The sequence below is a fragment of the Chionomys nivalis genome, chromosome 12, assembly GCF_950005125.1.
Source record: "Chionomys nivalis chromosome 12, mChiNiv1.1, whole genome shotgun sequence".
Lineage (NCBI taxonomy): Eukaryota > Metazoa > Chordata > Mammalia > Rodentia > Cricetidae > Chionomys > Chionomys nivalis.
Genome location: NC_080097.1, coordinates 71,716,167 through 71,742,288, shown reverse-complemented (window position 1 = coordinate 71,742,288; position 26,122 = coordinate 71,716,167). Strand labels below are relative to the sequence as shown.

The 26,122-nt window shown below is 39.4% G+C and overlaps 1 protein-coding gene across 9 annotated transcripts in view; it reads right to left on the bottom strand.

The window, feature by feature from the left end:
• Usp54 (ubiquitin specific peptidase 54) overlaps positions 1–26,122 on the bottom strand; it is a 111,091-nt gene that overhangs the window by 71,069 nt on the left and 13,900 nt on the right. For 8 of the 9 annotated variants that reach the window (XM_057785784.1, XM_057785786.1, XM_057785787.1 and 5 more), the window contains exons 2-3: positions 4,389–5,255; positions 534–626 (exon numbers count right to left, since the gene is read on the bottom strand). In XM_057785784.1, the coding sequence (XP_057641767.1) occupies positions 534–626; positions 4,389–4,535 (240 nt within the window). In that variant the 5' untranslated portion in view covers positions 4,536–5,255. Of the gene's footprint in view, positions 1–533; positions 627–4,388; positions 5,256–19,888; positions 19,979–26,122 lie in introns of those variants that run through there. The other variant, XM_057785785.1, reaches the window with a different exon arrangement.

Below are 26,122 nucleotides of genomic sequence, written 5' to 3'. Positions count from 1 at the left end.
AAATAAATAAATAAGTAAAGGAAAAAGAAAAAAATAATAACTCAACCTTCAAAAACAAAATAATGACTGACCCTGCAATTGTACTCTGAACTCAGACGGAAGTTACAGATTTACTCAAACACAACTGAACCAAAAAACCACAGGAGAACTACATGTTGGTCAAAGATACACACCAACTAAGGACTATGATATTTCTTTTTCTTAATCAAATCTCTCGCATTTTCTTTGTCTCTATACAAATGCCCAGTCTTATTTTACTCAGAGCATGAAAATATGAGGTAGAGAACTGGTAGAAAGAATTGAATGGGGAGTCACAATGGTGGTGCACATCTTCAATTTCTCAGAGTCAAGAGGCAAGCAGAGACTTGAATTCAAAGACAGCCTAGTCTATAAAGTGAGTTGCAGGACAGCCAGGAACTGTCTACACAGATAAACCCTGTCTTAGGGGGGAAATGTCCTAATTAACCAAATCCCCTCAATATTAACAACTTGGCAAAATAAGATACTGAGAAAAAACAATCTAAGGAGCTTACCTTGAGAGCACAGAAGATGCAGGAGTCGCCCATGCACTTGTGAGTTGTAAGCTGCCTAAAGCTACGGCGGAAGATGTCCAAGTGCCACAAAACCTTCCAAAACAGAAATACTCATTAGCCTACAGATAGCCTTTAACTTTCAAGTCAAGAATTCAAGAAAACAGGGAATGACGACAGGAAAAAGAATCTCCATGATCTGGACAAAAGATCATTCTAACATATTAAAACAAATCTCAAAAAGCTAAAGCATCAGGACTGCAGAAGGCTCAGTGGTAAAAAACCTTGCAGAGTCTGGTTCCCAGCACCCACAGCAGGTGGCTCACAGCAACCTATAACTTCAGCTCCAGGGGATCCCATGGGCACACTACATTCATGTGGACAAACACACATATATACATACATACACACACACAAACACACACAGAATTTTTAAGCAGATTAAAAAAAATCCAAAGGAGAAAAATGGGATATAATAACTAACAAGGATGACAAATGGACATATTTTGGGAAAAAAACATTCATTTGAATAGGAAATAGAAGTCACCCAATGAAAATATCCTATGATTAAAAATCAAATGTGATGTTGAAGAAGAAATTTAGGGATTACAAACTGTAGAACTGGGCAGGGGGATTAGAGTTATAGTTATAGTTTTCCTTAGTTATGATAAAAGATAAATTAGATATGAAACTTTAGACGCACAAAGAAATATTGTAACTGTAATTCTTGCTTGATACCTGTTTTGTTATATGTAGTTTTACTATGTTAAAGTAAAAACTTTCCTTTTCTCCAAAACCACAGAGAAACCCTGTCTCGAAAAACCAAAAAAAAAAAAAAAAACTTTCCTTTTTATTTATACAGTAAACAGATGATGTGGGATTCCCCTCTGTATGCTGTGAATATGTCTCATTACCATTGGTTAATAAAGAAGCTGCTTTGACCTATGGCAGGGCAGAATATAACAAGGCAGGAAATCTAAGCAGAGATAGAGGAGGAAAGAAGGCTGAGTCAGGCAGACACCATATAGCTACGGAAGTAGAAAGACAGTCTCATGACGATGCACAGAGTAATAAAAATGGGTTAATTTAAGATATATGAGATAGGAATACTCCTGAGCCATTGGCCAAACAGTGTTGTAATTAATATAGTTTCTGTGTGTTTAATTGGGACTGAATGGCTGCAAGAACAGGCAGAACAAAAACTTCTGTTTACAGATTAGTCATGTGTCAGAGCACTTTAACAATGTAAGGCCTGGGTTCCATATAAAGAACCAACTCATTAATAAATGGTGCAGAATTAATGGTCTCCACAAGAAAAGGAAGAACACCCTGAAATTTGTACTAAAAACTTGAACTATAATGTTAAATTTTTACCTTTGTGACAATTCTTAAGTCAATAGGATACGAAGTGATAGTGGGCTGCTGAGTATGTGACATGGACCTCTAAGAGACAAGTGTATCTCCATTAAGAAGCTACACTGAGGGCTGGAGAGATGGCTCAGCGGTTAAGAGCATTGCCTGCTCTTCCAAAGGTCCTGAGTTCAATTCCCACCAACCACATGGTGGCTCACAACCATCTGAAATGAGATCTGATGCCCTCTTCTGGCCTGCAGGCAGACACACAAACAGAATATTGTATACATAATAAATAAATATTTAAAAAAAAAAAAGAAGCTACACTGAGCTGGGCATGGTGGATCTCTGAGTTCAATGCCAGCCTGGTCTACAGAGCTAGTTGTAGGACAACCAAGGCTACATAAAGAAACCCTGTATCAAAAAACAGAAACAAAAAAGAAGCCACATTGGTTTACACATCAAGTTCAAGGCCAATCAGAGCAATGCTGCAAGATCTAGTCTTTTAAAAAAAATTAATATTACAGGGCTGAGGAGATGGTAAGGGTACTTTCTGTGAATGCAAGAGGACCTGAGTTCCAATCTCTAGCACCCATATAAAAGCTAGGCATGCTTTTCAACCTAGTGTTGAGCTCTCTAGCTAAGCAGCCTAACTAAAGTGGCAAGTTTCTGGTGCACTAAGCAAGCCTGTACATCTCACATATTAGGCGCAGAGTAGTAGAAAAAGACACACAACTTCTCCCCTTGCCTGTACATGCATGGGTGAATATACAAAGGGATAAGTGCACTTATAACACACACACAGAAAAAGGTTTTCTAAAAAATTAAATGATGCTGGGGCTGTAGAGATGGCTCAGAAGTTAAGAGCTGACTGCTCTTGCAGAAGACCCACCCAAGTTCTGCTCTCACATCCACGTGACAGCTCAGATGCTTATAATGCCAGTCTCAAGGATCAAACACGCGCTTTGGCCTCCACAGGCTTTGTACGCACGTGGTGTACATACATAAAAGCAGGTAGAAAAATCCATAAAAACAAATGAATAAAAAAATTTAAATAACATAACCATAATGTCTTAGGAAGTTTCCCTTGCTAGAAAAATGACATAATATATCAGAAAAAGAAAAAAAAACTGGACAGTGGTGGCAAATACCTTTAATCCCAGCACTTGGGAGGCAGAGACAGGCAGAACTCTGAGTTTGAGGCCAGCCTGGTCTACAGAGTGAGTACCAGGACAGATAGGGCTACACAGAGAAACCCTGTCTTCAAAAACCAAAATGGGGTGGGGTGGGGTCCTGTAGAGGTAGTGAAGATGCCTCAGCAGCTAAGAGCACTTGCTGCTCTCCTGGAGGACAGTTTCAATTCCCAGCACTGACATGATGGCTCACAACCATCTACAGTGGGATCTGATGACTCTTCTGGTGTAATGTAACAGACATGCAAATAGAGCACTCATAAACATAAAATAAATAAATAAATCTTTAAAAAAAAAAAAAAAAAAAAAGAGGGGCTGAAGAGATGGCTTCACAGAGATATACATGCAGGCAACAATGAACATAAATTTTATACGTGTGTGTTTACATATGTATGCATAAAGATGTATGTATGTATGTATGTATAAAGCCATCATAGGGGCACACACCTTTAATTCCAGAACTTTAGAGGCAGAGAGAAGATCTCTATGAGTTAAAGACCACACTGGAGACAAAGAGAGTTGTAACCCAACCAAGATACATAGTGAGACCCTGTCTTTAAAAGGTGAAGGCAGTGGTCTCTGGAGAAATGGCTCAGCGCTTAAAAGTACTAACTGCTTTTCCAGAGGACCCAGATTCAATTCCCAGTACCCACACGGCAGCTCACAACTTCTATAATTCAGGGATCTGATGACTCTGATCTCCAAGGGCATCTATACTTACATGTAGACACACGTACTCATCCAGAGTTTAAAATAATAAAAACCATCTTTTTTGAAGAAAACAACAATAAAGCTGCCCTGAATACCAGACTAGGGCACACCTAGAGTTTCTGCTACTTGAAAGCTCCTTGGGGCTGGAGAGATGGCTCAGTGGGTCAGTTACTTGCTACATAAGCATGAGGACCAGAGTTCAAATCCCAGAACCCAGGAAAATGTTGGGTGTGTATAGCAGCCCTGCCTGTAATCTCAGTGCTGGGTAGGCAGAGAAGGAAGATCACAGAGAAAACAGACACTCACACTTGCACCCACACTCATTACAACACAGGCACATGACAAAAAACAGTCACTATTCTCAACATACAATCTAAAATTTTTGAAACAGATTAATAATATTTATATCATTAATAATCTCCAATTTACAAATTAGGTAACTGACATTCTTTTCGAAATAAAGAACCTAGCCTAAGATCACAAATAAATGTAAAATATGACCTCAGGTTACGGAATTCAGAAAGAAACTGTCAGTTGTCACATTTGAAAGATTCTGCAAATACAACACTATCAGTTGTCACAAAGAAAAAGGTGGCCTTACCTGCAGGGCGCTGTTGAGAAAGCAGCTGTTCTGCCCTGGCTCATTGCTGAGACCTTTGCTGGGGGCAATAGACATTGAGCTTCGAGGTGCAAACATCCCTTGAACACTACCACAGCTTCCAGAAAAGTAATTTCTTTTCCAAGACATTATTATTCACATTAGTCCCAAAAGTATTAACATTAAAAAAAATAAGAAGGAAGGAAGGGGGGGGAAAAGGCCTTAAATCTTGGCAGGAAACTCGTGCCTGCTGAAGTCCTCAAAAGAAAAGAATCCAGAAGTTTGCCTATATTGTTTATATTGGAAGACTGATTTTATATCTCCCAAGCATCACATATGTACGCTCACAGAATTTAGGTTCCCTTTAGATCCAGGTGACAACGTTGTCTTTCACTTGCTCCAGTGTTCAAAATGTAACTTAGCATATGACTAATGCTGAGAAGTCCTTAAGTATTGCTTCCTTCTATGCTTCTGAAACTGCTTCCCAAAGTCCTGGTGAAAAGATGGATGTCCTCAACTCAACAGTATGAGGGACCCAGCTAAGTAAGACAAGCTCTTCAGCCTTCTTTCTAAGGCTTCTCGTGGACTGAAGACTTCTCCAGCTGGGAGGAAAGGCAGGAACCCAACACACTCCTCCTCGCCCTCTTCTCAGTGCCTTGGCGCATCCTCCTCTAGCAAACCCAAGCTCTCTAAACAATTGAACAGATACCACACAGCCAAGAAGTTTGTCTAAATTCTCAGTAGGATTTTGCTGATGTTCTTTGCTGCACCTTTGAAATAAGCTCCAAATTCTTCTGTCCTCTCTACCAGATCTTCAGAAAATCTCTTCTCTTTTCTTCTGAGACCAGAATATCCAGCTGTGCCAGAGAGCTTTAACAGAAAAGAAAAAAATAAAAAACTTACGTCACTTCATGACTCTACTGGCTTTGCACTGTTCTGCCAAGATCAACGTTGCCTCACCTCTCAGTATAAACTTGAAACCTTGGCAAACAATGCCGAGAGAGAGGTGTGGGGGAAGAAGAAAGAGAGAAAGAGAGGGAGAAAGAGAATATAAACCAGCAACAGAAAAGGGAGATGCTAAACCAAAGGGAAAAACAAGAGTAGGCAGCTTCACTTTCATAGGAAATTTCCCTGAAATTTTGAAGAAGTTGAACTGAACAAAACAAAAACAAACTTTCTGGAAAGAAGTTAACAAAGAACAAAAACAAAAACAAAAAAATCAGTAAAAAATTAAGCACCCAGTGAGGAAATCTAAATCTAAAGGTGTCTTCTATGCACAGTGAAAATTTGCTTATAATCTGGGCTCCATTCTAGTAAATGAGACTCTGTCCCAGAGAATCACTCATGGTCAGCAGACCACATGTCCTTAATATCCAGTCCAAAAGACTTAAGTCTTCTGCCTTGTTTGTTCACTTGTTTGACTAGTTTTTATAATATTTTGTCAGAGGATCAAAAAAAATAATTTGAGTTATAAATCACTTAATCCTCAAATTATATAAAGGGACTCAGAATGTAAAATCATCCACCTTCTTTTGGCTTCAACCAACTACAATGTCTGAGACAACAGTGAGTAATATCAAATCAAGCTCCATTCCTGGAAGGAAGTCATCTCATCTCTGGCCGTATGTTTGTTTGAGAGACAGGGTCTGACCTGGAACTCTCTAGGTAGACCTGGCTGACCTCAAAACTCAGAGTGCTAGGATTAAATGTGTGTGTCAACCACATCCAGCACAGCTTTCAGGAGTCAGTTCTCTCCTTCCACCAAGCAGGTTCCCAGGATCAACAAGTGCCTCCACCCACCTAGTCATCTCAATGACCCCATTTCTATTTTGAGATGGGGTCTTAATATATAGCTTTGGCTGGTCTAGAACTCACAACACAGTCCAGGATGACCTCAAGCATCCAGCAATCATCCTTCTTGCCCAAGTGTTCATTTTATAGCTATCTACCACACCTGGCAAAAGTGCTAAATTTCAAATGTCTCCTCAAGCTTCTCTTTAATGTCTACTACACAGACGACTTAGAAATTAGAAATAGTACAGATGTTATAGCAGGTGCCATCATCTCATTGCCCGAGAAGCAAAGGCAAAGAGACTATGAGTCTGAGGCCAGCCTAGGCTAAATAAGAAGACTATTGCCAGGTGGTGGTGGTGCTTGTCTTTAATCCCAGCACTCAGGAGGCAGAGGCAGGTGGATCTCTGTGAGTTTGAGACCAGCCTGGTCTTCAAGAGCTAGTTCCAGGACAGGCTCCAAAGCTACAGAAAAATCCTGTCGCGAAAAACAAACAAAAATAACAAGACTATCTCAAAAAAATAAATAAATAAAGTTTTAAAAGCTTAAAAAGTTTGGGTATGTTGATACATATCTTTAATCTCAATACTCAGGAGACAGAGGCAGGCATATCTGTGAGATGAAGACCAGACTGGTCCACATAGTGAGTTCCAGGCTACCTAGGGCTACATAGCGAGACCCTGCCTAAAACAAAAAACAAACAACAAAAACTAAAATGGGCTGGGGAGGTATGGCAATACACTTAAGAAGTGGCGGCAAAGAGATCATGAGTTCCAGACCAGTGTGGTCTACATATCAAAACCCTTCTTCAATCATAAAAAAAGCAAAACTGAGCTTGGAAGTGTTGGCCCATGCCTTTAATTCCAGCACTCAAGAGGCAGAGGCAGGAGGATCTCTGAATATGAGGCCAGCCTGGTCTATAGAGTGAGTTCCAGGACAGCCAGGGCTACACAGAGACAAACTCTGTCTTAAAAAAGCAAAAAACAAGCCGGGCGGTGGTGGCGCACGCCTTTAATCCCAGCACTTGGGAGGCAGAGGCAGGCGGATCTCTGTGAGTTTGAGACCAGCCTAGTCTATAAGAGCTAGTTCTAGGACAGGCTCCAAAACCACAGAGAAACCCTGTCTCAAAAAAACAAAAAAAAAAAAAAAAAAAAGGAAAAAACAAAACAAAAATGCTTTGAGGTTTTAGTCATTGTCTGGAGAACATCTGACACTGACGTCAGTATGAGAGGAAAAACTGAGGCACAAGAATATTGACTGGTTGCATAAAACTGTTACCCCCACCAAACTACATTCCTAGACCATTTATAACCTTCATAATATATGTATCACAAAGTATTTGGTTATACATTGTATGATCATACTATTCACTGTTTTTATTCTTCTTTAGTTTTATATAGTATACATGTATCATATGACTATATAAAATAAAATATTGTCTAGTATCAAGCATATGATGACACTATGCTGATATTTAATCCTCACAATAGCCTACTAGGTAGATAGCAATAGCTCAACTTTATACTGGGGACTTAAAGTCATTACCTTGCCTAACTGGTATGTAGCAGAGCTGGAATTGGGTGGCTATAATATTGTCACTTAATTATGTATCTTATTCCAGTATCCCCAAAGCCCTCACCACAGTGATAGTCATAAGGAGGCATTCAACATATATTGCCTGGGGATTAATGTAGAACCAGGAGGAACTCACCGTTCTCCCAAAGACTGTAAGACCCTTACTTCTCTATGCATCCCTCGTGAACACCATACTCAAAGCCACTCAGCACCGTCCAACAAGCCATGCAGCATTCCTTTAGCTCAACTGCTGTGAAGCACTAATAAGCACCAAGCCTCCAGTTGGCTCATAGCACAAGGGACTTGGCAGAGAGGTGGGGTTTTCAGTATCGCCTGCCCTGTGACACATACCTGAGCACAGAGACCAAAGGAAGAAAGACAGTGGCAGAAGAGGACTCACAAGCTCTGAATGGCAGCATTATGTGAGGACAGTAGTAAGTTTATACACTACTTAGGTATGTCAGAAACCAAAAGTAACAGAGAAAAAGAACAAGGGTAAGAAAAGCAGCAAAAATGGTGTAGGTGAACACTGATGACAAAAACATTCCATTTAAAATGAAATGTTTCATTCTAAGTCTAACATTAAGTAGCACAATAAGGACAGTGTCATTACTGAAGATACATGAGGAAATGGTATCTCTAGCTACATGGCTCTAGTAACCTGTTTTTAAAGAGAAAAGATTACCTTTTAAGCAATATTGAACTATAATATAAAATAACAATGTCTGCCACTTACTCTCAAATGGTACAGAATGTAGGAAATATGTATGTACACACACACACAAGGAATAGATACATAAAACAAATATAGTAAAATGTTAACAATAGGTGACGCTCCCTGAAGAGTATGAGAATGCCAGGCTGGGGAAACACTTCAGATGGCAGTATCTACCTAGCATGCATAAGACCCTGGGATCAATCCCTAGCACTTGGAAAGTAGAGGCAGAGAAATCATAAAGGTCATCCTTAACTACATATAAAATTGTATTTAAACAAAAAAGTGGAGATTTTATCTTACTATTTCTTGTAACTTCTCTGTAAACTTTATATTTAAGTTAAAAGAGGGACTGGCAATCTCAAAGTCAGAGAAAAAAGAAAAAGACAGTTACAACAAATATAGGTAAGGAGATCTAGGGTATGGTTGAGTAGGTAAAGTGCTTGCAACAAAAGCATGAGGGCCTGAGTTTGGTCCCTGGCACCCAGACAAAAGCCAGATGTGCTTATAAGCCCAGACCTGGGGCAGGAAAGACAAGAATATCCCTAGCTCAAAAAGTAAGTAGAAAAGCAGCTGAGGACGGCTTGTGTGCAAGATCCTGCCTTGAATTGTAAGCACCAGAAAAAAAATATATAAGTATAGTATAGAAGAAACCAACGCCGTGAACTATACAAAGAGGACGGAAGACAATGTTCTATTTCTACACTTTTGCTCGTATGTTTAATTCCAAGCACATTATCTGGGACAAGATCCTGAGCTTCATTTTCTGAGTCTGTAAAATAGACACAATATCTATTTCACTAAATTATTGACAGTGAATGAAATAGTATGAAAATACTAGTAAATCTAAAATGAACAAATAATTAATTCAGTGAATTAATTATTATATAATTAATAATTATACATATATTAATTAATTGCAATACCTAAAAGCAAAAAGCCGAAGATTAGAAGAAATACTTGCAAATGACATAAGGGAAAATAGCATCTGACATGTACATGTTATATAGCATATGTAGATGGTCTATAAATCTATGTATATACATGTATCCAAGGAGAGAGGATGAGAAAAAGAGGAGACAAAGACTAGTACTCTCTTTCTAGTCTCCTAATGTCATTATCCTTTGTGCTCAATACATTGAAACTTATATCATGACATCCACATTCTACCTTGGTAGGCAATAGAGGTTCTTGTGCTCACAGATAAACATGAGGGGAACCAGAAATGTTAAACAGACAAGGTTGTTTGTTCTTTCAAATGAATGTATGCATAAACTGCTAACTCCAGAAGGCTGGGAGCTGACATGGTTAATAGCCTTGTGAATTCAGTGTTCTTTGTGGATGAAACGACACCAAATCCTCCACCAGACTTATTGAGAGCTTGTCAATCTTTACAATCTATCCTTATGGAAGGTGTCACATGTAGTCAATCTATAGAACAAACTTTATGGAACATGTCACATGAACTTTACAAAGAGCTTTGGTGTAGTCATGTCTTAAGCTTTATTGTGAACATGAGACTGATTATCACCAGGTAAGTTTTCACAAAATTATGTTGTGTTTAAATATGCCTAAAATGAGCTACTCAAGGTCAGACTCCTGAAGTTTGATGCAGCACTGGTTACTTAGCCATGTTAAACCAAACTGCCTTCTTGTCTCTCACAGATATTTACTCTGCTGGCTGTAATGGACACAGAGACACCCCTACACTCCCACACACTCTTTCATATTAGTTACTTCTGAACAGAGATTGCAGTATGTGGAATTTCTTATTCTATAGAATAAAAAAATTTTAGAAAATAGAATTTTAGTCTATAGAGTTGGGTAATAGGTATGAAAGTTTAGTTGGAAAAGAAAACGTTAACTACACTATAATAATCAATTCCAGAATCAAGTCCCTAAAATCCATATCTGAAATAAGAGGCGGGTGACATTTTTTGTTTTTTGACACAGGGTTTCTATGTGTAACAGCCCTAGCTGTGCTGGAACTAGTTCTTGTAGAACAGGCTGGCCTCAAACTCACAGAGATCCACCTACCTCTGCCTCCGAAACACATGCGCTGCCACCACCTGGTGACAGGTGACTTTTTAAAGTAAAAATTATTATTAATAGAATCAATATTTATTTCCTTTTAACTCTAGCTTGAAAATATATATATAAGTATCTACAACCCAGTTCTAAAAGGTCAGCTATTTTTTGATCTATAGGGTGGTTATCTGAAACTCTGGAGTGAACAGTTACCCAACTGTACAATATCCCACGGGTTGAACTTTGGCATCAAATTAGTACATCATGTATAAAAGAAAGAATTATACACTGTTAAAAGACAGAAAATCATGTTTTTCTATGACAAGCAACTTACTGTCACTTATAAACAATTTGTCTGAAACCAGCTGAAAAGAAAATACACAAACAAGAAAACATGTCTCCCTTTGTTACAGGAAAAGAGAGGTAGGCCACTTGGCTCTTTCCTATATTTCCCATTCAGAGGTCCACAGAAAATTTCCCAGCCTCTATGAAGATAGTACAAAGACGAGAGTAGTTAAAAGTACAGGTAATGAGGCTAGGTTTACAGCTCAGTGGGTAATAATGTTTGCTCAGCATGCCTGAAGATTTGAGTTGAAGACCCAGCTTGGCCTCAAATTCACGAAACCTAGCATTATGCAGCAAAGACAGAAAAATCCCAGGAACTCAGTAGTCAGCCAACCAGCTAGCCAAGCCAAAACAGCAAGCAAGATGAATCAGTGAGTTAAAATTCTTGCCACCGGGCTGGAGAGATGGCTCAGCTGTCTGCTGTTCCAGAGGTCCTGAGTTCAATTCCAAGCAACCACATGGTGGCTCACAACCATCTGGTGCCCTCTTCTGGCCTGCAGAACACTGTATACATAACGAATAAATACACCTTTAAAAAAAATTCTTGCTGCCAAGCCTAACAACCTGAGTTCTACCCCAGAACCCACATGCTGACTCCACAAGTTGTCCTCAGACCTCTACTAGGGCATTGGGACACGTGAACACCCACACATATGCAATAAATGAATGAAATGTAATTTTCAAGATCGTTTTTAAAAGTACAGGTTTAGCCAGGCAGTGGTGGCACATATATTTTTTTATATTTATTTACTTGTTTGTTTGTTTATGTATGTGGTGTTCTGCCTGCATGTATGCCTGCAGGCCAGAAGAGGGTAACAGATCTCATTATGGATGATTGTGAGGAACATGGTTGCTGGGAATTGAACTTAGGACCTCTGGAAAAGCAGTCAGTGCTCTTAACTACTGAGCCAACTCCCCAGACCCTGTGGCACATGTCTTTAATTCCAGAACTTGTAAGGCAGAGGCAAGCAAATCTGTGAGCTCCAGGCCAGCCTGGTCTGCAGAGCAAGTTCCAAGACCAGTGCTACACAGAGAAAACCTGTCTCATGAAAGAAATAAAAAAAAAAAAAAAGAGTGCAGGTGAGGTGGCTTGAGCCTTGTAATATCAGCACCTGCAACAGGACAATTATGAGTTCAAGGTCATTCTCAACTACAAATCGAGTTCAAGCTCAGCCTGGGCTATGTGAGATCCCCTCATCCACCCCCCCCACACACACACACAAATAAAACAACAACAACAAAAAAAAAACCAGAACAATATGTACAAAACACTTAAGAGCCTAATCCATTAAAAGCTGAGCAGAAACAAGTAGCACACGCCTTTAACCCCAGCACTCAGGAAGCAGAGGCAGGAGGATCTCTGACTTTGTTCCAGGACAGTCAAGAGTACAGAGAAACCCTATCTCAAAAAAAAAAAAAAAAAAAAAAGAGGGGAAAGGAGACTCTCTCTCCCTCTCTCTCTCTCCTCTCTCTCTCTCTCTCTCTCTCTCTCTCTCTCTCTCTCTCTCTCTCTCTCTCTCTCTCTCTCTCTCTCTCTCTCTCTCTCTCACACACACACACACACACACTCCTAAAGAAAAGACTCCATGAAAACTAGGTGTGGACTGGCAGACCAGGATTGAGCCAACCACCTGTCTGCGATCTCCACCCACCAGAGTGGGACTTAACCAGCTACCTAGGACAGAGAGAACAAGCTCCACCACAAGCAGAAGCCAGGAGCAAACCAGCCACAGGACAGGGGCAGATCAGGATTGAGCCAGTGACCAGATCCAGAGCCAATGATCTCCACTGGAACAGCAACAGGGGAGTAACCTCTGTGCTGTGCGGGTGAGCCCAGTGAGCCCGAGACAGAGACTGCTGAGGGTCCAGACATGAATCCGGGACCTTCAAGGGAGAAGTCTGGGAGTCTAGGACTTCCCAGGAACTAGGCCGGAGCCAGGACCTCTATCAGCCGGGGCGTGAAGAACCTGGGTGCTCCAAAGGAACAGGCAGGAACCGGAGATCTCTGCACGGAGCCAGGAGCAAGTGCACAGGTCTGGGACGTCAAAGGGAATAGGGCCTGAGACCCCTGCTGACCGAGCGTGGGTCGGGACCTCCGAGGAAGTAAGCAGGTCCTCGGCAGGTTCCGCCACACCCGGGCCTGGGGCACCCGGGCCTGGGTCCCCTGAGGCAGTAGACCTGAACCAGAAACCTTTCTAAGTCCAACTCCAACCAAGGGACTTCTGCAGGAAGGAATCCAGACCAGGATTTAAAATTACAGGTCGAAGCTGATAACCTAGGCCAAAGTTGCCCTGAAGCAAGGAACTCCACCTTGGGCAACAAATTCCACAGGAGTGGAACTGAGAGAGACACTGAGAGGGCCGGAGGAAACACACTCCACAAGGAGCAGAAGCTGGGAGCAAATCCAGTCCTGGGAGCCAACCCAGTCCTGGGACACTGGCAGGCCAAGATTGAGCCAACGACCTGACTCAGAGTCTGCGATCTCCACCCACCAGAACCAGCTACCTAAAACACAGAGAGAACAAGCTCCACCAGGAGCAGAAGCCAGGAGCAAACCCAGTCCTGGGACACGGTCGATCAGGACTGAGCCAGTGACCAGATCCAGAGTCAGTGATTTCCACCGGAACAGGTCCAACTCCAAGCCAGGGACTTCTGCAGGAGGTCCAGACCAGGATTTACAGAAACAGATCAAAGCCAGCAGCTTATGCCAAAGTAGGCCCGAGACAGCAAACTCCAAGAGAGCAGATAAAAGCACAGGGCACTGAGCTACCTCCAGGAACAGGAATAACCAACAGGGTAACTAGAACTGTGACACTGACTGTAGCATGAAGAACAACCATCTAAGCTTTGGATTCAGTGGCACCTAGAAGATTATTCAACAGAATTCTCAGACAGCCCCAAACACACCTATTAGAGGAAAAGATGAGTAGAAAAGGTAAGATCACATGCTACACCACAAAGAGCAACACAATACCAGTAAAACCTAAAGACTCTACAAAAGCAAGGCCTGAACAACCAAATATGGATGAACCAGAAGAAAATGATCTAAAAAATAACCTCAAGAGAATGCTTGAAATTCTTAAAGATGAAATGAGAAATTCCCTTAAAGAAATGGAGGGAAAAAAACAAACAAAATATTGGAAGATATCAGCAAATCACTTTAAAAAAAAAAAAAAAACAAGAAAAAAAATCAAACATATAAAAGAAACTATTCAGGACTTGAAAACTGAGAGAGAAACAATAAACACAAGCTGAAAAAATTATAGAAAAAGAAATCATGAGAAAAAGATCAGGAACCACAAATGCAAGCATGAACAGCAGAATACAAAAAAATGGAAGGGAGAATCTCAAGCGCTGAAGATACAATAGAAGAAATAAACTCATCAGTTAAAAAAAAATTAAATCTAACAAAATCTTAACCCAAAATATCCATGATATATGGGACACCATATAAAGGCCAAATCTTAGAATAATAGATATAGAAGAAGTTCAACTCAAAGGCACAGAAAATTTAACAAAATCATAGAAGAAAACTTTCCCTACCTAAAGAAAGATGTGCCTATGAAGATACAAGAAGCTCACAGAATACCAAATAGACTGGATCCAAAAAAAGTCCTCTCGCCACATAATAACCAAAACACTAAACATACAGAGTAAAGAAAGAATATTAAGAGCTGCAAAGAAAAAAAGGCCAAGTAACATATAATGGCAGACTTATCAGAATTATACCGGACTTCTCAGTGGAAACAATGAAAGCCAGAAGGTCATGGTCAAGCATTATGCAGACATTAAGAGACCACGGATGCCAGCCCAGACTACTATACCCAGCAAAACTGTCAATCGCCATAGAAGGACAAAACAAGATATTCCATGACAGATTTAGATTTCACCAATACCTAGCCACAAACCTAGCCCTACACAAAATACTAGAAGGAAAACTCCAACCCAAGAAAGATGACTACATCAACAAAAACACAGACAATTTGATGAACTCATTACAGCAAATCCAAAGAAGAAAAAAAATGCACAAATTAATATCACCAATGATGAAAACTAAATTAACAGGAGATAGCAACCACTGGTCATTAATATCCCATAATGTCAATGGACTCAACTCACCTATAAAAAGGCACAGGCTAATAGATTGGATACAAAAACAGAATCCATCCTTCTTCTGCCACAAGAAACGTATCTCAACCTCAAGGACAGACATTGTCTCAGAGTAAAGGGTTGAAAGAAATATAACAATCAACAAGATAGACAAATCTTTATCCAAACTAACCAAAAGGCAGAGAGAGAATATCCAAATTAACAAAATCAGAAATTTAAAAGGGGAACATAACAACAGACACGGAGGAAATACAGAGGATCATCAGGTTATATTTTGAAAACCTATACTCCACAAAATTGGAAAACTTAAAGGAAATGGACAACTTTCTGGATAAATATCACTTACCAAAATTAAATCAAGACCAGATAAGCAAATAAACAGACCTATAACTGCTGAAAAAATTGAAACAGTCACCAAAACTCTCCCAACCAAAAAAGCCCAGGACCAGATGGTTTCAGCTCAGAATTCTACAAGACTTTCAAAGAAGAATACCAATACTCCTCAAATTATTCCACACAATAAAAACAGAGAGAACATTGTCAAACTCTTTTTATGAGGCTACAATTACCCTGATACCCAAACCACAATACTAAGAAAGAGAATTACAGACCAATCTCACTCACAAACATTGATGCAAAAATACTAAATAAAATACTAGCAAATCGAATCCAAGAACACATCAGAATCATCATCCACCATAATCAACAGATTAAAAAACTAACCAATAGCTGGCATAACTGGATATCAACATGTAGAAGAATGAAAATAGACCCATATCTATGACCATGTACAAAATTCGGGTCCAAATGGATCAAATACCTCAACTTAAAGCTAGCCACACTGAACCTTACAGAAGAGAAAGTAAGAAGTACACTTGAACGCACTGACACAGGGAACCACTCCTGAAATATAACCCCAGCAACATAGACACTGAGAGAAACAATTAACAAATGGGACCTCCTGAAACTGAAAAGCTTCTGTAAAGCAAAAGACACAGTCAACAAGACAAAATGACAGCCCACAGAATGGGAAAAAAAATCTTCATTAACCCCACATCAGACAGAGGTCTGATCACCAAAATATACAAAGAACTCAAGAAATTGGATACCAAAAAAATACATAATCCAATAAAAAAAAATGGAGTATAGACCTAAACAGAGAACTCTTAACAGAGGAATCTAAAATGGCTAAAAGACACTTAAGGAAATGTTCAACATCCTTAGTCATCAGAGTAATACAAATCAAAACAACTCTGAGATTCCATCTTACACCTGTAAGAATGGCCAAGATCCAAAACACTGATGTCAACTTATGCTGGAGAGGTTGTGGGGAAAAGGGAACACTTCTGCATTGCTGGTGGGAATGCAAACTGGTACAACCCCTTTAGATGTCAGTGTGGCGATTTTTCAGAAAATTAGGAAAACAACCTTCCTCAAGACCCAGTAACACCACTTTTGGTATTACCAAAGGACATGTGCTCAACTATGTTCATAGCAGCTTTGTTTGTCATAGCCAGAACCTGAAAACAACCTAAATGCCCCTCGATCGAAGAATGGATAAGGAAAATGTGGTACATTTATTTACACAATGGAGTACTACACAGCAGGAAAAAAATAACGACAGCTTGAATTTTGCAGGAAAATGGATGGAGCTAGAAAACATTATTTTGAGAGAGGTAACCCAGACACAGAAAGATAATTATCACATGTACTCATTCATAGGTGGTTTTTAAACATAAAGCAAAGAAAGCCAGCCTACAAACCACAATCCCAGAGAACTTAGACAACAATGAGGACTCTAAAATAGACTTACATAGATCTAATCTACATGGGAAGTAGAAAGTAGAAAAAGACAAGATCTCCTGAGTAAATTGGGAGCATGGGGACTTTGGAGTCGGATTGAAGCGGGGAGAGGAAAGACAGGGAGGGAAGCAGAGAAAAATGTACAGCTCAATAAAAATCAATAAAAAAATGTATTAAAAAAGAAAGAAAGCTAGGTGTGGTGGCACATGCCTCAGCACTCAAGTGGTAGAAGCATGAGAAGCACTATAAATTCAAGGTCAGCCTAGTCTACCTAATTCTAATCCAGCCTAGTTCTAATCCAGAGAGGACTGCACAGAAAGCAAGATCCTTCCTCATAAACCAAAAGAAAAAAATTTAAATTATTCTGCAGATATGCCCAGCATTTTGCTAAAGACTGTTCTCTTCCCACCCCATCTTCCCAGTCCTAATATCAGCATTCACTTGGAGGCAGCAACTCATTCTGACAGGGACTAATGATAGTCATATTTTATGAGGAATCACTTATATTAAGTCACTTTCTGGGGGCCAATTGGGAAGGAGAAGGAGATCAGTGGAAATGGGAAGGGGACAAGAAAGAGTAGGGCAGGGTATGATCAAAATACATTGTGCAGACATTATCAAAGTGTCATAAAGAAATCCATTATATGTGATTAACATACACTAATAAAAGAAATTTCCCAAGAATGGTAACACATGACTTTAATCCCAGCACTCAGAATGCAGAGGGAGGTAGATTTCTAGGAGTCTAGGGCCAGTCTTGGTCTACATAGAATTCCAGGGCAGCCAGAGCTACATAATAGAGGCCCTTTCTAAAAATAAAAGAAAAATGTTTTAATCACTTCCTACAAGATTGTCTTTTTAAAATACAGGCTCCACAAATGGGACTTCTCCTCCCTCCCAGGAACTTCATTAATTAGTACTTAATCCGTAATCAGTGTTTTATTAGAATACAGAAAGCTCAATACTTGTTAAATAAGAACTAATGAAGAACAAAGTCTTGTAAAACAAAAACTTTTTCCAGGTTAGAGATAACTCAGTTGTAGATAAAACCAACCAGCTCTTTAGCTCTTCCCTGAGTCTCCAGCCTAAATCAAATCACACTTAAATGTTATCTTATTTTTTCAAAAAGTCTATAGAAGAAAGATACTCTCTGGTCAGTAGGACAAACACAATGCTCTTTCCTAACCACACTGTCAATAGTAGCAAACTAGTAACAGATTGAAAAAAGAGAATTTCAGAGCAATTTATTTGGCCCCTGGAAAGCGGAAAAAAGAAAACATAAATTCCATAAATTTACCCTATAAACCTCTGATTAAATCATTAAGAACCAAAGATGCTTTCTCTCTCAAATCTTAAAAATCACTGAGGAATGCTTTTATAATTTAGATACTTGATTACAACTATGACTTATTTTACAATCATCATTAACACATCAGTACCCGGTTATTTCACACAATAATGAAAATACAATGACCCTATCAACAAGAGGAAACTAGGAGGGGAAGCCAATGACAGGACCAGCTTGACTCATTTCTGTTATGAGAACACTGGTACAGAATGGTACAGGCAACTCCAGTGTGAGAAAGCAAGCGCATGACTGGGCAGGAAGGTGATAGAGGATATCAAAGCAAAGCATCAGAAAGAAGATAGAACAAAACCCTCTTCAGGGGTAACAGTCAAAAACAGGAGGCACTGAAATTATCCTAAAAGTCTTAAGATTCTCAAATGCTATAACTCCAGCTTTTGAGTCATCACTCAAAGGAGTGAGGAACTTCAGTACCAGCTCTTTCAGCTGTAAAATTGTGACAACGGCAGTTACTACTAAAGTGAACATTACTGGATACATAGCATTCCTTAATTCTTAAAAAGTAGGGGTCATTTTCCTTATACTGCAAGGGGAAGAAGACAGGGAGAAGTTCTACCAATGCATGATAAGGAAAAATACTATCTACCTGTCAGGGTTGTCATAGAAATTAGAAATATATATGTAGAATTTAGCATAGACTAAGAGCTCAAAAAGTCATTGCTGTACAAGTACAACCTCTACTTGAAAAGCAGGCTCAACTAAACAGCAATAAAATCTCAACAAGTTTGACCTCCTATTGCCAATAGCACATCTACAGGACCCAAAGGTATTCACAAATGCATGCACACACACACTCTCTCTCTCTCATTCACACACACACACTCACAACACACAAGCAACACCATTTCTTAGATGAGGTCAAAATATACAATCTAAGGAAATAGATACATTATGAAACATTGCTCATTGTTCAAATGGCATTGGAATGAGCTCATCATGATCTGAGTATGAAATAAACTTTTTTTGTTTATTTGTTTTTCGAGACAGGGTTTCTCTGTGTAATAGCACTGGCTGTACTGGCACTAGCTCTGTAGACCAGTCTGGCCTTGAACTCACAGATATCCACATGCTTCTGCCTCCAGAGTGCTGGGATTAAGGATGTGCACCACCAATGCCCGGCTAAAACATTTTATTTTTATAGGATCAAGTACTTCATACCTGAAAGGAAGAAGGTCTAATGACCAAATCTAACCTAAGATACTTTTCAGAAGCAAATCAGCTGCCACTCTGAAATGCTTAGAAAACCAGAATGGCAACAACCTCAAAATCCAAATGAATTTCTCCAACAACATTCTGGGTATAGGAAAAAAAGAAATCACTCTGCTTCTGGAAAACAACACAACGATACAGATTAGCAACAAAACAGGACCTTTGTTACTTCTTTAATCCATATGCTGAGTTTGAAAAATAAATATAAAGAACCATAACCTTTTCACAAATAACTTGTATGAAGGAAATTTAAAAACACTAACTGTGCAACTCTTTCCTTTAAACTTGTATCTCTTCCCTTTAATTCTAATAAGTTCAAATATATATTTATACATATGTTAGAGAAGGAAAATAAAATTTCCAAAATTTAATAACTGGAGGAAGAGAAGAAAAGAGACAACTTAAGAAGTCTCCTAAAAATTGAGTCCAAATCTCAATTTCAAAGTAAACTGTCACTGTGGGGAGGGGGGGGGTAAAAAATAAAAATAAAAAAACTTCATATACACTACCTAGTCCTTGTACCCTCCCTCTACATATTTTTAACACAACTACAATGCTTACCAGGCAGGCCATTCGAGCTCAGCAAAAAAACTTCCAGCAGTCACAAGGGCATTTGTGGGGCAAGTGATACAGGAACGGAACAGAGACAAGGGTACAAGGGGAGGAGACAAGCGCAGCTAGCAACAACGGGAAACTGTGTTCATCTAAACCACAAAGGCACAGAACAGGGTATCAGGGATAAAACAATTTTTTCTTTTTTTGCCAGTTACCAGGATCTGCACACTAACAATTCATTATGAAGCTAAATGATACAAAAGAACTGAAGGAACAAATAAAAACTAACTGGAAAAGACCTATGACAAGCTTCACTGGAGACTTAGAACAATGACATGAGGCTGCTTCCCCCAAAGGCATTCCTGATGGCAAAGGGCATACAAAGTAAGGTTTGCAGGGTGGCAGCTATTTCTCAAGGGCCCGCCCTGAAAGAGCCTTTTGTATAGCGACCAGCGACCGTGAGAAGACACCTTCACAGTGCTCTTGAGAATCACCAAAACAATGTTGTCTGAACCCCTAGTTAAGAAATCCCAAGACTGTCTGCACTTAAACCATTAACAGGCAAACTCTTCAGTCCTAAACATTAAAATAGGCCATGCTATTAAAAAAAATTAGGAGAGTATGTGAATAGAAATTATGTAAACTAAGCTGTTGGGACTTTTGGTCAATATAAAATAAGGCTTGAAGCCTGGTGGTGGTGGTGCACACCTTAGGCAGATCTCTGTGTGTTTGATGCCAGCCTGGTCTACAAGAGCTAGTTCCAGGACAGGCTCCAAAGCTACAGAGAAACCCTGTCTCGAAAAACAAAAAAATAAAAAAATAAAAAATAAAAATATAAGGCTTGAAATCTAAAGGTTCTTTCACCCCAAAGATGGCAAGATCTCCACACCTCTCTTAGGGAACTGCAGTTGGGTTCCACCCTGAAACATGTGATCAGTCAAACAGAACTTGCATTTGCAGGCAGGGCACAAAGGCCCAGAAGACCAACACACACGCTTCTGAGTATTACTCTGCTTATAAAACAGTTTTATTGAAATGAGTTGTTTTACAAGCATACTGATGAAAAAATCATCAGCAGAATTCTTGCCAAATAAGAAAGTTGGCTATATTTCTATACCTTGAGAGAAAATAGATGAGTTCACTAAAACAAGATTTAATTAAAGTTGGTTGGTAAAATTAAATAGGCATGGACACTGCCCAAAACTAACTAAGCTCTTACATTTTAACAATGTGCTTAAACTAAAATAGTCCTTTGGCAACAAAGCAAGTGCCAAGTTTAAAAGAAAAAAAGGTATCATCACTTCTCTTACTCACTATTAACATTCCAAGGCATAGAAGTGCCACATCAAGGCAAAACACAGACGTCTACTGATCAGTGCTAGATACAAAGGAAGATGTACAAACAATACACCTGTTCTTTTCTCTATGACAAAATACCTGACAGCACAACTTGAGGAAAAATGTTTCTTTCGGCTCCCAGCAGGAAAGGTCACACTGGGTGGTGGTCAGGAAGCGGAGAAAGGGTGATCCTGGCCCTTGGCTTCCTCTCTCATCTCAGTTCAGGCCCCCAAACCATGGTGCTACCCACATTCAGAGTAGTAATAATGCCTTTCTAAAACATTTCTTAGACACATTTCTGGGTACAGACAAATTGATAATAAAGATTAAACATCACAGGTTGGAAAGATGGCTCAGTGTTTAAAAACACTAACTGTTCTTCCTGAGGACCTGGGTTCAGTTCCCTGCACCCATGTGGCAACTCACAACCATTTGAAATTCCGTTTCCAGGGGATCTGATGCCTGCTTCTGGTCTATGCGGTGGTAGCACACACCTTTAATTCCAACACTCAAGAGGCAGACAGGTGGATCTCTGTAAGTTCAAGGACAGTCTGGACTACTACAGAGTGAGTGCTAGGACAGCCAAGACTGTTACTGTTACACAGAGAAACCCTGTCTCAGAAAATAGCTAGCTAGCTAGCTAGATAAAAACTATCAAGCCGGGCGGTGGTGGCGCACGCCTTTAATCCCAGCACTCGGGAGGCAGAGGCAGGCGGATTTCTGTGAGTTCGAGACCAGCCTGGTCTACAAGAGCTAGTTCCAGGACAGGCTCCAAAACCACAGAGAAACCCTGTCTCGAAAAACCCAAAAAAAAAAAAAAAAAAAAAAAAAACTATCAAACAAAAGAACAATATGTTCATAAAGTAAATATTATTCAGCCACTATAGAAAAGCTACAAAATGAACCTAAAAACACTACTAAAGAAGCCATATATAGAAATGTCCAGAATAGACAGATGTATAGACAGAAAGGTTGTCACAGCAGTGAGAGAATGTGCAGTAAACAAAATGACTGCTGATATGTACAGCATTTCTCTGTACAGTCATGAAAATGTTCTAAACATGATTGTAGTAGTAGCCACTCTGAATATATTAAAATCCCTAAACTGTATACTTTAAATGCTTGAATTATATAGCATGTGAATTATATCTCAATAAAGCTGCATTTTTTTAACAGTTTCCCTTTCTGCAAAACAAGACACTCTTTGTTTCACATCTGTGAACTAAGTTAGATCTCCATAAACAATAGCAGCTGCCACCTGGTAAGACTGGATGGTTTCAAATACTTGGCAAACAAATTGTTTGTATGTGCCAATTTTGAATAATTGTTTTAAAAGAATTTGTAGGAAAATCAGACCGTGCCTTCTTATTTTTTTTTGCTATTGTCATGTAAATCAGATGAGAATACAATGACAATTCAGTATCAATAGCATTTACTACACATAGTCCATGGCAGCTGGAGGAAAATAATCCTCTCTGATTTAAAAAAAAAAAAAAAAAAAAGCTGAACATGTATAGCAGCAAAAAGATCATACTAGTCTTGGATTGAGGTGGAAGTCAGAACAGATAAACAAGGTGGGTTGAGCGATGCTTGCGAGACAATTACAAACATTCTACTTCATGTTTGTACATCTTCCCGCTCTTATCTATTAGGCATATTTCCAGTGAGTACTCACTTAGGAGTCAAATGAAAACATCTGATAAACCATACCCAGGCTGGCAGAAAAGAGGGAGGTGAAGAACCTTAAGAGCTGGACGTGGCATAATCCTATCATTTTGGAGGCTGAGGCTGAGGATGAGGCAGAGAGACTACTTAGCAAGGTCAAGACCAAGAAAGGGGGGGCATATAAGGGAGGGGGAAAGAGAGAAGTGGGGGAGGGGGAAGAGAGGAAATTAAAATGTATGCATTCTTTCTTTTTCTTAAATTACGAGTGTATGTGTGCCTGCGTGTGTATGTGTGTGTGTGCACTCATGCATGCATGTGTGTATATACGCACTCATATATGAAGGTGAACAGAGGTCAAAACATAACCTGAAGGAGTCAATCTCTCCTGCTATGCAGATACCAGGAATGGAATTCAGGTTGTGAGGTTTGACATCAAGCACCTTTTCCTCTTGAGTCATCTCACTGGCTTCTACATTCTTTTTTTTTATTTTTTTATTTTTTTGGTTTTTCGAGACAGGGTTTCTCTGTGGTTGTGGTTTTGGAGCCTGTCCTGGAACTAGCTCTTATAGACCAGGCTAGTCTCGAACTCACAGAGATCCGCCTGCCTCTGCCTCCCAAGTGCTGGGATTAAAGGCGTGCGCCACCACCGCCGGCAACATTCTTTAAATCAGAAAAAAAAAAAATGTATCTGGGATTACTTGAGGTTAAACACTATAATGCTTACAGATCAAATAAAAGCAATCTTTAAAAATGTGTATAAAAGATATTCTAGTTCTTTACAATACCCTGGAAAACCTTGCTCTGAAAATAGAAACACTGAATTAATTTTCAAATTTTTATTATATTTATGCTGTGCCTATATGTACACACGGAAATCAGAAGACAACTTACAGGTCTACGACTGGTCTACAGTGCAAGTTCCAAGACAGGCTCCAAAGCTACAAGAAACCCTGTCTTGAAAAATGTAAATAAATAAAATAATAAATAAATAATATAGCTGATGCAATGATGTTATCTTATACCTACAATAGTTGAGAGGCAGACACAGGGAGATTCTAAATTTGAAGCCAACATGGATTACATAATAAGACCTTATCCACAAAACAAAACAGTGCCACACATGGTAGGGTTCACCTTTAACCCCAGCACTCAAAAGAAAAAGACACAAAACAAAGATACGTATTTGAGATGACAGACAGGACAATTACCCTATATGTGTACTGAAATATGTACAATTATAACGTGTCCATTAAATACATTGATCATACTGGCCTCAAACTCACAGAGATCTCCTAGCCTCTACTGCCCAAGTGCTGATATTAAAGGCCTATATGACCATGCCCAGCTTTTAAAAACTTCAAAATGCGGTCGAGCGGTGATGGCACACGCCTTTAATCCCAGCACTCAGGGGGCAGAGGCAGGCGGATCTCTGTGAGTTTGAGGCAGAGCTAGTTTCAGGACAGGCTCCAAAGCTACAGAGAAACCCTGTTTCAAGGGGAAAAAAAAAAAAAAAACAAAAAAACTTCAAAATGCTTAAAAGTGTTTCTTGAGAAGTCATACTCTATGTCTATAGAACAAGAAATTCAAAATACTATCTATCAAGTATTAAAATACTATCTATCAAGTATTAAAATACTATCTATCAAGTATTAAAATACTATCTATCTATCAAGTATTAAAATACTATCTATCTATCAAGTATTAAAATACTATCTATCTATCAAGTATTAAAATACTATCTATCTATCAAGTATTAAAAGGTTTGAAAGACAAAGTTTAGAAACTATAGAAGAGCCGGGCGGTGGTGGCACACGCCTTTAATCCCAGCACTCGGGAGGCAGAGGCAGGCGGATCTCTGGGAGTTCGAGACCAGCCTGGTCTACAAGAACTAGTTCTGGGACAGGAACCAAAGCTACAGAGAAACCCTGTCTCGAAAAAACAAAAAAAGAAAGAAAGACAGACAGACAGACAGACAGACAGACAGACAGTAAGTATAGAAGAGGGGTGGGACACAGTTAATGAGTGCTTGTCTAGGATGTACAGAGCTCTGGTGCCAATTCCAGCAAACACTCAGGGGATTAATGGGTAATTGTGGGTGTAGAGATGTTGATGTTATTACTCTTTTTGTAGTTTTAAATTTTTCGCCACCACCTCTATCACAAATCCTAAGTTCCCTATATAAATGGTTTTCAAACTGTCTATGAATCTGTCTGCCTTCCTTGGAAAGCTCTTAACTTTATCAGTATTCTTTTATGCCAGCACTCAAATGTTTCTAACCTAGCACAAAAATACATAGAAACTAACTTGTGTCAGCTGAATAAATTGCTGGAAATACAACTGAAGGTGTTTTTAGTAGCCACAGTGCATGAGCAGCTTCTGACCAACCATGACTAGGTCAATGTATTCATGACTCACCAAACTTCCAACTTCCCAGGCATTTTTCACATGGACTGTTGCCCAGTCAATTCTTCTTGACCCTGTTCTTGTGCATTTGAGATCTCATTTTTGGGGGGGTAGCAGTTCTGGGGATTGAATTTAAGACCTCACATGCACTTTACCACTGAGATCGCATTTTTTACTTTTTATTTATTCATTTATTTATTTTCATTATTTTGCATCATGTATGTAAGCATGTGTGTGCACACAGGAATGTGCACATGAGTGAGTGCTGGTGCTCTTAGGGGCCAACGGTCGGATTCCCCTGGAGTTGGAGTTATAGGTGGTTAGGAGCAGCCAGACAGAGTGCTGCTTGGGCCTTTTGCAAGAGCAGTTAAGATCTCTTAACCACTAAACCAACTCTCCAGTCCTTGACTTTAATTTTGATATGAGGTGTTACTACACCACCCAGGCCAGTCTTGAAGTTAACTATGTAGACCAATCAGGTCTTGAACTTTCAGTTCTCCTGCCTCAGCCTCCAGAGTAACTGGGATTACAAATTTATGCTATCTGGCTACCTGAAATTCTGAACGTAAACAAAAGACTTGGGCCAATGAGATGGTTCAACTGGTGAAAACATTTGCTAAACAACTTAATGGCCTAATTCAATCTCTAGAGCCCACATATATTAACTCCACAAGTTGCCTTCTACCACACACATGCACATGGCATATAGCACCCACATACACACATATAGAACAGACACACACACAATAATTAATTAAAAATAAACTAGAATTTCTCCCTGTAATATTAAATTTTTATTCGATATAACAACTCCCTTGCAACTTTATAATACTT